Raw genomic sequence first — 12,577 nt, 5'->3', positions numbered from 1 at the left:
TTAGCACACTGTCTGATTCGTACAGATTTGTTGAACTAGAGGGTCGTCTCCTCACTTGGGCACTGCTGGTCCCTCCATGGCCAGGCATCTGGAGCGTCTGATGTCCCCTGGGGGGAGCCACCCAGGCTCACCTCCTACAGACAGTATGACCAGGTTCCCTCCATTTCATGTGTCCCTGGAAAACTCACACCTGCTCGTGAACACAAGTGAGTGGAGTGCGGACTGAATGAGCTTGTGAACCTGGAGTAGACAGAGGATCTACATTCAGGTCATGCAGTTCACATCTCTCCTTAGTAACCTGTCCTAGAATAGATTACCAGACCTTTGCATCAGGAAGTACTTCTGATGACCCAGCTAAAATCCTTCGGGTCATCACGGGGGGCCATCCCTAGATCCTGGCCCCTGGGGAAACGTAGGAGACTTTAATAGTGGTGGGGGCTAACTAGCTTCCCTTCACCCCTAAACTCCCCTCCAGCCCTTTCATCTCTGTGATTGTCCGCTGTGAAAGGAGGTCATGTGGATGCCCTCCTCCCGTGATCCTTTGCAGAGAGCACCTGTTCATTTCTCTGTTATCAAACGCCAGAGATCCCCTCTCTATGCCAGATGGCTCATGGGGATGCCTTTACTTCCCCAGTCTGTACAAGACCCACATCTCACAGCCCACCTGGAACTGAGCTGGCCACTCAGCAGGCTTCTCCCATCATCAACAAGCCCCTCACGTGGGCCGGCAGCGGTACCGCCAGCTCGCTGATTCATAGTGACCAGCACGTGTTTAGGAAATACGGTGCGGACAGGGTTGGGTTTGATTAGTCTGGAAATACAAACGACAAGTGCCCAGTGTGCTGTGTGTTGGCGGGGTGGGGGGGGTGGGGGGCACTGTCGGAGGTTGGAGGGCACAGTGGGAGGTGATTCGGAACACTTCTGGTCTTGCGTCCTATGGTCCCCCCAGAGCTGACTCCACGCTTGGCCTTGGGAAGGCAAGAGACAGGGAGAGGAGGACCGTGAATCCTGTCCCACGGCCTCTGCAAGAAGGAAGGAGCAGAAGCGACAGATGTCCTTGTGTGCAGAGGAGAGGGCCCCGGCCCCACGACCTGGCCCCACGACCTCTGAGATCCCGCCTCAGCTGCCAGAAGAACCAAGCCCAGCAGGGCCGTGTTCCCAGCTCCGCCCCAGCCCTGGGCGCCCCACCCGCTCCCAGCCAGCCCTCTTCTTTTGACAGTCTTGCTGCAGGTTCTTTTTGAAATAGATTCCTCAGGGCTGCATTTCCCAGCCATTTGTCAATGTCCTGCCATGTGTTCAGTGGGCAGGAGACAAAGTCACCCACAGCTGGGGGTGGGAACTGCTGCCACCGAAGAGAGGCATGCCCCTGTCTGAGTGTCTGGAGATGTCTCTGGGCTGTTCTCTTTCAGGAGGGATTAAAGCAAGGGCGTGTGGGGAGGGGTGGGGAGGCAGGGAGATAGCCCTTGCTATGTCAGAACTTCTCTTCCCCCAGAACTAGTGCCTTTGGACCGAACTCTGTGGCCTGGAGCCTTAAGGAAGGGCAAAGGGGGCCAAAGAAATGACAAAAGATGACGGATTGAAGGGGACCCTGGGGAGATCCCTTTTAGCAATAGCAGGATCTGCAGAGATGCTGGGCTGATCTAATTCCATTGGGAAAGGCAGTGAGGAGTTTGAATTATGAGTTTGAATTATGAGTATGTCTGGGAGAATTCTGAATCTTTGTCATATTTTTGCCTCCATTCCCTACTCACCCTCAACAGTCTCCTCCCAGAGGTGGAAAGGGTCCTCATTCTCACAAAGACCCAGAGCTAAGCACTTCTGTGACACTTCCTTCACTCATATGGTCGTGACAGCAACTCCATGAAGTAGCTGCTCTCATTATCCCATTTTTCAAATGAGACTAAGACGCAGAAGGATGAATGATGCTCTGGGCCTGCCGGAGAGCTCACTGGAGCTACGATTTGCATGCAGGTGCCCTGGCCCCTTCCTTACAGAGCACGGATTACACAGTATGCCCCGTGCCTGGTTCTGGGGATGCCACCTTGCAGTCTTGTAGGCTCTCAGTTTTGCGGCCTTGTTTTTTTCTGATGTCAAGCGATCTTGCAGTGTTTGGTCTCAGAGAGCTTCTGGAAGGAAAGGCACAAACTCACTTTCAAAGTATTTAGACTGAGACATGAGTTCAGTCTAACCAAACCATCCCCTTATGCAGCTTCTAAGATAACCAAAGATATGAGCCTTGGGGCGGCGCAGGAAGCAGTGGCTGGACTGAAATGCAAGTGCAAAGACTTTTAGCTCCTGTAGTTGAATGCCAAGGCCCTGATAGATGAATTAAATTCCCCCATCTGAATGAATCCTACTCGACTCCTAACCTGCTCGACCCCTGATTGGACTGAACTGACCAACTCACCATTCTAGCAGCCTAGAAAGAAAGGCCATTCCCACTCAGAGAAACAACTGACTTCAGCTACTATTGTTCCTTAGACACCATCCGTGGCATAAAGAATGAGTGGCAAGACTGGAGAAGAAACAAGAGAATTTTGTTCATAGTCAAGAGAAAAACCAGCCAATAGAAACAGATCTACAAGCAGGCCAGGTGTTGGGCTGATCAGATAGAGATTTGTAAAGAGCTATCAGTATAATGAAAATGATTCTTAAAAATTCCTAGGGAGAGGCAATGGATGTAATAGGCGAAACTGAAATCTTCCACCTGAAAAATACAGTATCTAAACCAAATATTTGCTGGGTGGAATTAATAACAAAAAGGATACACAGAGGAAAATATGTATGAATATGAGGACAGGAAAGAAAGAAGTCATTGAAACTGAAGAACAGAGAGAAAAAAATTGACAAGTGAAACAGAGGCTCGATAAACTGTAAGACAGAATTAAGGGGTAAAGCACGTGAGTAATTGGAATTCAAGAGCAGAAGAGAAAGAATGGGACAGGAAAAAAAATGTTTGAAAACATATGGATGGATAAATATCTAAAATTGATTTTAAAAAAGGCCAGTAACCTTCTGGATTGATTTGCTCAAACAATGAAACCACATCAGAGACAGCCCTGCAGTCGCAGTCCTCACCTGACCATGAGGATCCCTGGTTACTCTCAAAGTTCCGCTTCTCTTCTGCACAGGCCAAATGGACAAACTGAATGCAGATGTGGGTTTCCTGGAAATAGTCTCGTGGTCTCATGGATCTCATGAAACTAGTGATCCGATAGTTCAGAGCCAGTGCCCAGTAATCCTCAAAAACCTGTTTCTTTTCCTTTTCCAAGGAAGACACACTACTAAATGCCTACAGGTTTTCTAGGAGGAAGACATGGAGAAAGATGGACTGTAGACACTTTAGGCAGCATGACAAGGCTTCTTCTCCTATAACGCAGCCTCCCTTTCATTCGAGGAATTCTGAGTCTGTAAACTGGCTTAGGTCTGGGAATCCATTGAGGAGCGGTGACCCTGTTTTGGTGATTCAAGCCAGACTTCCATTCACTAGACCTATAGCTTTTCTGCTGAAACAGAACAAGTAAGAATTTAGTATGCTTCTCACGACTTATTTTCTAGAAGTATTTTAATTAACCGGTCGCCCCCTAGGGTTTGGTGAGCCAAGCTCTTACAAATACTGCTCTGGCTCTCCTGTCCTTCACACTCTCCTCATCTTTGGCGATTACATGCTACAAATTGGCCCCTGCTACCCCAGGATCCCAGCTGGATGTTGATCCCATGGTAACTTGGATCTCAGTTCCCAGCGTAATTTCTGACCTAGAGAGAAGGGCACACAGAGCTGGTCAAGGATGCTGGACTTCCCCCATAAACTTCTGCCTCGCAGCGGTGGGTCTGTTCTCTGGCATCGGTGTGTGGGTCTCGCATGACAGGTGCATTTCAACTTTCCAATCTCCCTGACTCTTTTTGGATACCTTCCTTTTCTGCTTATCAGGGATGTGCTGGCACTTCCAATTTATTCAGCGTCAACTGACTTTGACCATGTTTCCTTTGACCAACCACAACCATTAGAGGCACTCCAAGCCCCTGGAGGTAAAACAGTGAAGCCACAATCTTTGCTCACGGACCCATGTCAATAGACTGGGCTCAACCCAACTTTATGTTCCCTTCAAACTGTTCTCTCACTCTTCCTATACAGCACCCCCCACTATTCCCCAGATTCCCATCTGCATAAGTTAGAAGCACCGTGTAGTTATTTTGGTGTGCCTCACCCCTCCTCCTGCGTCACTCTTTGTGCCTTGCTATTTTGTTGTTGTTTAGTCACTAAGTTGTGTCTGACTCTTCACGACCTCATGGACTGTAGCTTGCCACACTCTTTTGTCCGTGGGATTCTCCAGGCAAGAATACTGGACTGGGTTGCCATGCTCTCCTCCAGGGGATTTTTCTGACCCAGGGCTCAAACCCATGTCTCTTGCGTCTCCTATATCGGCGGGGGTGGGGATGGTTCTTTGTCTCTAGCGCCACCTGGGAAGCCCCATGCTGGTACAGTTGCTTGCAAAGTAACACAAATACTCCTCAGGACCACCCTCACCAACCCTATCCCAGGTGGCACTAGGGGTGAAAACAACCCACCTGCCAATGCAGGAGACGTAAGAAACACGAGTTCTATCCCCAGGTCAGGAAGATCCCCTGGAGGAGGAAATTGCAACCCACTCCAGTATTCTTGCCTGGAGAATGGGCCACAGTCCACGGGATTGCAAAGAGTCCGACACGAATAAGGCGACTTAGCACAGCACAGTGCATACGGGTAAGACTCTTCAGGAAAAGGGAAACAAGCTTTCTTGGGCAAGGGTAGAAGGTGCTTTTGCTGGCAGACAAGACTGTGCCATTTAGGAACGTGAGGTCCCAGCTTCACCCGAATCTGCCTGTATGTTCCCATTCCAGTTCTCAGGACCTCGTTCTTTCCCAGTCGATGACTCAACTTTAACAAAGAGACCCTGCAAGGATAGGGGATTCAATCCATGTTGTTATTCAGACGAGATTAGACTTTGGCTTTGCTTTTCAGAAATCTTGACCTTGCAAGAAAATAAGAGTTTCACGCCCCGCTTTTATTCTTTTCTTCCTTTTTTTTTTTTTTCTCCTCCTAGAAGTCATAGAAGTTTTCAGGTGCTAAATGAGCTGGGAATTTAAGTCCCTGAGCTCATCATTTTCTTCCTTTAAGTTTTCTAGTACAATTAGCAATGACCAACCAACCAATCAATCCACCCCATTAAAATGCTCTAAGGTTGCAAATACTTGGTCACTCAGAGTCCTGTCTTTTGTAGGAACTTTATCGCAGATATCTAAGGCTAAAATCTGGGTAACTCTTTTGCCATTTCACCAGAGCCCTCTTCACCAATGGCAACAGATTCATTAATGCCTTTAAATCTAATCAGATCAGAGAACCAATCCCAGAAAACTCAGAACTTATTCAGAGAACCCATCCTTAAGCTCTGTTCCTTAGGAGCTGTTCTTGGTGCCTCAGGCAATTGTGTAAGGTCATTGTCTCCATGTCTCGTGGTGGAGCTGAAGTCCAGGGCACGTAATCAGGAAAGGAGCAAGAATGACAGTTCTCTCACCACAACAGAAAGTTCTGCTTTGGGTCTAACTTAAATCCCTCACGCTCTGCTCATACTTCCCCCTTATTTTGGTTTTTGAGAAATCGGAGCCTTCCCAGGTCTGGACGGGAGTTTAACCTCCTTTGAGGGTACAAAGCAACCTTCCCGGGGCAGACTTTTAGGGCCCTGTGTGTCCTATGCGGGTGCCCTGGCCTAGCCATGCTTTTCCGTGGCTCGTCCTCATGACAGAGCTGAGGTCCCTGAAGAATTTGGCGGGACAGCCCCGGGGCCGTGTGACCCTGTAGGTGTGTGGCCAGGTGCCCTAAACACATTGACTCTGCCTTTCCTTCCACACAGGAGATGCTGAAGGATGAGGTGAGGACGCTCACTTACCGGAACTCCATGTACCACAACAAACATGTGTTCAAGGACAAGGTGGTGCTGGACGTGGGGAGCGGCACCGGGATCCTCTCCATGTTTGCTGCCAAGGCAGGGGCCAAGAAGGTGTTCGGGGTGAGCATGGCCTCTGCAGGGACACTGGCCCTTCCTGGTCCTTCTGGCCCTTCCCAGTTCCCGTCCTTGCTGGGGTCACACACACCCTGCAGGAGGCAGTCAGGCATGGCTCTCGGGAGGCAAGCAAGCTCCTTAGCTCCCTGTCACCTGGGCATTGCTCCTGGCCTTGCCCTGGAGCTGCTGATGTGTATACAGGATTTTGACTTTTCTGAAACCATTTTGGGCTCATCATTGCCTCCGAGTCCTTAGTCCTATGTGGGCTTGAGAGGCAGGGCAGGGTGGCTACACCTGTGAGCTCTGGTGGGAATCTCCGCTCTTCCACTCCCAATAGGTATGACCCAGACTATTCACTTCTCTTCTGTACCTCAGGGTGACTACAAGGAGGGGATGAGTTTAATACACAAATCAAGTGCTTAGCACAGTGCTTGGTGCAAGTCAAATGCCCAGTCTTTATTAGCAGAGTTGGGAAGGGGCCTCAGCGCTAACGAGACCGTCTCCTTCCTCTGTTCTTTAAAGGCAAGCTGATAGCTTTGATCCTGCTCTTCTGACTCCTGCAGCCTCTCCAGCTAGAGGTGGTGATGGGGGACGCACTGGGAGAGCTCCCGCAATGCAGCTGGGCACAGCCTCAGGACGTGGGGCTGGGAGGGTCCAGAACTGGGGAGAAACTGAGAAAGCAGAGCTCTGAGCTGCTGGCTGACATAGTGGGTCTAGGGCTGGGAAACGGGAATTCATCTTGATCAAAATACAAGGCACGCTGCAGTTAAACACACAGCGTGTGCACAGGACGGCCCAATGCAGAGGCCGGCGGGAAGCTTTTGGTGGGGCTTCATTAGCTGAACCATCCTGCAGCTTGTCTCAAGACCCCGCCCCCTGCCAGGCTCCTGGTTGACTAGAGCCCCTCAAACTCCCCTGCACCCCACAGCCCCCTGCCTGAACAACATCCCCCTCCATGCCTTCCTTAATGGCTCAGATGGTAAAGAAACTGCCGGCAATTCAGGAGACTGGAGTTCAATCCCTGGGTTGGGAAGATACCCTGGAGAAGGAAATGGCAACCCATTCCAGTATTCTTGCCTGGAGAATTCAATGGACAGAGGAGCCTGACAAGCTACAGTCCATGGGGTTGCAAAGAGTCAGACACAACTGAGCAACTGACGCTTTCACTTTACATGCCTGACTTGAAAGATACCCAGGTCCTGGTTGGAAAGGGTCTCAGGGCGGTCTCAAGGCCCCTCTGGTGTAGCCTTGACCAGCAGAGCCGTGATGTACTTGCCAAGGTCCATGCAGAGGGTGCAGAGCCAGCCCGGCTGCACACGGCCAAGTCCTGCTGTCTCCACGGCACTGCCTCTCCCCACCCTCTAACCTTCGTACCTTTATGGGGCCTCTTCCTCAGGATGGGGCGTCTGGTCGAGGGACTGATTCCCTTCCAAGGTGCTCACAGAGCCTCAGGGCTTGGTGTACACCCCCTGTGACTCCCTCCGTCCTCCCTTCAGGGGCTCTCTGAGGTCCCAGCTCAGCTCCAGAGTCTCACAGGAGCCCAGGGCAGAGCCAAGCAAGGCAGGGCAGCCATCATTTGCTTCCAAGTCAGGGGGCTTCAGCTGCAGGTTTTGATGGCTGCCCCTCTGTTTCCAGCACCCAGGAAACAGGTTTTCTACTGTCAGAGTGGGGCTTGTTCTCCTGCTGTTCCCACAAGGTCTTACTCTCAGCTGAAAGTCAATGAATTTCTTGAGCATCTTAGCCCTTTGCTTAGGAGGGGCTTCCCTGGTGACTCAGATGGTAAAGAATCTGCCTGCAATGCAGGGAACTGGGGTTCGATCCCCAGGTTGGGAAGATCCCCTGGAGGAGGAAATGGCAACCCACTCCAGTATTCTTGCCTAGGAAGTTCCATGGACAGAGAGGCCTGGCAGGCTACAGTCCGCGGGGTCACAAAGAGCTGGACTTGACTGAGCAACTAACACTCTCGCACTTTACTTAGGGGATGTGGAGAGCCTGGCAAGACTTCTAGATTAAGAAGAATCAATTCTTTCAAAGGTGGAGATGGCAGGAGGAGTTAGGGTTAACACAAGTCTGCCCCTGGGGCGGGGAAGGGTCTCAAGACGTCCTGAGTCCCTGACCTGCCCTTTTCCGATGGCCTTTCTTGTGGACGGTACCCGTTTAGCCAGGGAGGGCCAGGGGAAGGAGAATGACACCAGGAAGGCTCATAGTGGCTCTGGGGGCTCTGCCTTCCCACCTCCTTCACCCCACCACCCCCAAGACAGTGGCCGTGCCAGGGGAGTTGCCAGGCCTGGTTGTTCCTACCAGATCTCCCAAGTCAGAGGCCAAGCTCTCCACTGAGGGGCAAAAGCAGCCAGTTTAGTGGGAGAGCCACTGGCCTGTGCTTTGGAAGGGTTGCGGGTTAGGTTTCCATCTGCCACGAAGTAGCCACGTGGCCTTGGGTAGGTCATCGCACCCCCAGGCCTCAGCACCTCCGTCTGTTCTACTGGCCCTAAATTGCGTGCTGTGATTCTTTTAATGCCTGGCTCCTTTGCTCTGTATCCCCTCCAGATTGAATGCTCCAGTATTTCTGACTACTCAGAGAAGATCATTAAGGCCAACCACTTGGACAACAGTAAGACTCACCTCTGCCTGCTTTCCTGTGGAGGGAGGGGGCGAGGGGTTTGTACTTCCTTGTTTGGGTGGCAGAGACTGATGTAAGACCACTTGGCCTTGGAAAGGTGGAGGCCAGCCGCTGCCTTATTAGCAGGACTGTGTCCACAGGGCTCAGAGTTTCCCAGTCCCTGCCAGGTCAGCCAAGGGCACGTCTGTCCCAGCTCAGCCTGCGCTGAGCCCAGCCTGAGGCTAAAACCTTCATTTCCAAGCCCTCTGCTTGGCCCCAGCTGTCCCTCCTCCTCCCGTTCCCTCTCAATGCCTCCAGCCCTATGTCCACTGAGCAACATCCCAGCAGATCCCAGGCTCTGTATTTGGAGAAAGGTCATCTTCTCATGCCCACAGGCCCCGCTGCTGATGGACTGTCTTGGCAAGTAGCTTGCCCCTGGAAGTGAGACCCTCTTACAGCTAGTCTGAGCACAAGGAGCTGTGTTTCCTTCCCTTCTTCTCCTCATTCCTTTCCCAGGCGTTTGTGATCTCCTCGGCCCCTCCCCCTGGGACTTATCTTGAATATGCTCACCCTCATGAGGACCCCTAATCAGAATAACTCCTGTATCTCCCATCCCCCAGTATTCTTGCCCGGAGAATCTCCGTGAACAGAGGAGCCTGGTGGGCTACAGTCCTTGAAGTCGCAAAGAGTCGGACACGACTGGAGCGACTTAGTGTGCGCACACACTTGATCGGTTTCCTGTGTGTGGTCACCACCTCCTGCTCTCCCACCTGCCATGCAGTGCTGGGCTCCCACCCCTGGCTGGGCAGGCCCCTGCGTGGATGCCCGATCTCTGGGCTCAGGCTCAGGTGGGCGGAGCCTGGCTGCCCCTGCTGACCACGCCCCTCCAAGGGTGAGCCCCTGCTCATCACGTGGCCTCAGACCTCATCTGGCCTGTCTTTTGCTGGTGGCATCTTCTCAGCCCACCTCGTGGCTCCAGGAGAGAATCATTCCCTGCTCTGTGTTTCAATGGCTCACATTTGATTCTGTGCTATGGAGGCAAAGACCTGGGAGGGACAAACAGTTGTCCCCAGGTAGATGGCCACCCCCATGGCCCATGCTTAGCCTCTTCACACAGGTCTGGGGGCGGGGGGTCTTTTCAAGGCAAAGCGTGTTCTGCCTTGGCATGTATACTAGAAAGAGGACAGCTTGGCTTCCATGGAAATGCTTCTGAAACGTGGCAACAGCCAATTGTGTGGGTCTCGGGAGCGTAGGTGTAGAGACATAAATAACAACCCAGGACATAAAATACCTGCTACCCAGAATCAATCAATCTCCCTCCCTCTCCACCTCCGTACGGCTCCCCGGATGGGTTTGTTCCCAGGCAGACGGGCACCTCCACACGGCCACCTGCAGGCGTGCGTGTGGCCTTCACGTGGCTCCTGCCACCCACGTGGCCCACACACGTGCTCAGATCAGAGTGTCGTCTCGGACACCAGGGCTGACAGCCGCCACTTCCTCTCTTTGCCCGCCCAGGAGACCCATAGTTCTAGAAGACAAATGCTAATCCGTTGACTTTTCAGAACACTAAAGGGAATAGTCGGGCCCTCCTTTCTCTTCTTCTGCCCTGGAGCATGAAGGTCACGGACGCAGAAGCCCGAGGAGAGTGTGAGGCACAGAGAGGCAGCAGGAAGGGCTTCATCAGGTGGCTCCCCTTCTGAGTCCCAGCTCCTGGTGCAGGAGACGCCGCCACACTCAACTCACAGGATTACTGGGGGATTAGAGAGAATACACGCGAGGGGCCTGTACAGCAAGACTTAACTGTAGATCTTTCCGGCTTTATGTTCTGCACTTTGCTCATTCCTGGTCACGCATCCCAAGCCTTTTGTAGACGATACTTGAATTCTCTGCCCTGTAGCATCCCTCCATGCTTGCGGCCATCCAGTCCTGGGACGATTCCCCTGATGAGGGTCCCACCAGCAGCCACCTGGGGCTGTGATGGTTTGAAGAACTTCCTTCTGCTGGAGTCTGCCTCTCTGCAGCCTGACCACAATGCTCTGGGTCATCACTTTGGGACCACACAGAATAAGGGGGCTCCCCTTCACCTGGCAGCCCTACTCTCACAGATGCAGGGACACAGTCCCCGTTCCTTCACCTGTGGCTTTGGTTTCAGCCCCCTTCTCCTCGGGCCATGCGCCAGCATCCCTCTCACCCTGGCAGAGGGATGCTCTGGCTCCCTTAGCAGCTGTGGGGACCTCAGGCCACACTGGCGCTCAGCTGGCATCAGCCATGATCTGCAGTCTACCCACATGTGACTGCCTAGCTGCAACTCCTCACCTCTGTCCAGTCTGCGGATACTTTGAATCCAAACTGAGACTCACACCTTATCTACATATCAAGCCTCATGTTTGGTTTTTCCTTACAATCTGCTGGGCTTCCCTTGTGGCTCAGCTGGGAAAGAATCTGCCTGCAATGCAGGTGACCTGGGTTCGATCCCTGGGTTGGGAAGATCCTTTGGAGAAGGGAAAGGCTACCCACTCTAGTATTCTGGCCTAGAGAATTCCATGGACTCTATAGGCCATGAGGTCACAAAGAATCAGGCACAACTGAGTGAGTTTCACTTTGGCACTTTCACTATAATCTACTCGGAGTCCCTAGGCAGAGACGGGGGCTTCCCTGGAGGCTCAGTGGCTAAGAACCTGCTTGCCAATGCAGGAGACGCAAGAGATGCGGGTTCAATCCCTGGGTAGGGAAGATCCCTTGGAGGAGGAAATGGCAACCCACTCCAGCATTCTTGCCTGGGAAATCCCATGGACAGAGGAACCTGACAAGCTACAGCCTCTGGGGTTGCAAGGAGTCCAATAGGACTGAGCACGTACACAGGAGTCCCCAGAGCCTTGCTCTTTGGGGATCACTGTTCTCTGTGAGGCGCCATCTTCATAGGGAGGAGCTGGGGTGGAGGCAGTGGGGCGGCCCCCGTAGGCTGGTCTAATCCAGTTCAGCTCTGAGCCAGCACCTTTGAACACAGTCAGGGAACAGCTGTGAATCTGCACAATAATCGGTCAGCTTCCACTCCAGAGAGGCCTTGGAGAAGGTGCCTTGCCAGATCCGCACGTGGGGCCTGGCATGGTAGTTGAGAACTCTGGCAGGTTCACACTCAGTTCCAAAAGATCAGCTTGTGATCTTGGGCACCTGACCTTCTGTGCCTCCATTCCTGCTCTGGGAAATGGGAACGACAGTGAGACAGACCACAGAGGGTTTCACAGCGCTACCATATTTTCAGTGAATTTGCAGAATGGATGCAGGGCATTTGGTGGCTTGAAATTGGCCTCAGTGGGAGTATTTATGTGGAGAAACAGGCAGATGCTGCAAGTCAGGGTATCCTTCCTTCCTGGAGAACCCCCTGTTAAGTGTCTCCCAGCACAGCTCTGTGTAAAGCACGACAGTGTACATGTGCCGTTAGCCCCCAATACATGTTAGCTATTGTCATGATTATTTCATTCATTAACTTGACTAATAGGCTGGTCCAAAGACGGGATGAGGTTAATCAGACATAATGGCTGTTAATGAACCTGTAGTGGCTCTTGGCAATGGCTGCTTCCCTCAGAGGCAGCCCATGCATAATCCCAGGACTGGGTTCATGCACCCACCCCTGGGGGAGGGATGTCACCCACAGTCTGGGCCCCAGGCCAGATGCAGGGGAGCTGGGGAGAAGAGCACAGATGATGCTTACAGTCTCAGGGAGGGCACAGACACAACAGAAGTGGACACACAGCATCCCAATAGAATCACAAATGGTGCAGCGCTCTGGAGGACAGGATGGAGCAGTTGAGAAAGCTGGGGTCCGCTTTGGATGGGGTGGCCGCCCAGGCGTGTCTGACTCTGCTCATATCGTGGGTGAGGGCCTCACTCCCAGCCCTGCTGCCCGTGACATCATGGCTGAGCCAGAACAGGGCAA

The 12,577-nt window shown here is 52.5% G+C and overlaps 1 protein-coding gene across 1 annotated transcript in view; it reads left to right on the top strand.

The window, feature by feature from the left end:
• The window catches only part of PRMT8 (protein arginine methyltransferase 8), a 70,106-nt gene that overhangs the window by 31,992 nt on the left and 25,537 nt on the right, over positions 1–12,577 (top strand). The window contains exons 3-4 of the mRNA XM_069586516.1: positions 5,892–6,047; positions 8,589–8,652. Of these exons, the coding sequence (XP_069442617.1) occupies positions 5,892–6,047; positions 8,589–8,652 (220 nt within the window). The remainder of the gene's footprint in view (positions 1–5,891; positions 6,048–8,588; positions 8,653–12,577) is intronic.

Source organism: Ovis canadensis, chromosome 3, assembly GCF_042477335.2.
Source record: "Ovis canadensis isolate MfBH-ARS-UI-01 breed Bighorn chromosome 3, ARS-UI_OviCan_v2, whole genome shotgun sequence".
Taxonomy (NCBI): Eukaryota; Metazoa; Chordata; class Mammalia; order Artiodactyla; family Bovidae; genus Ovis; species Ovis canadensis.
The sequence above is the reverse complement of the archived record's forward strand: the minus strand, read 5'-3'. Positions and strand labels throughout refer to the sequence as shown.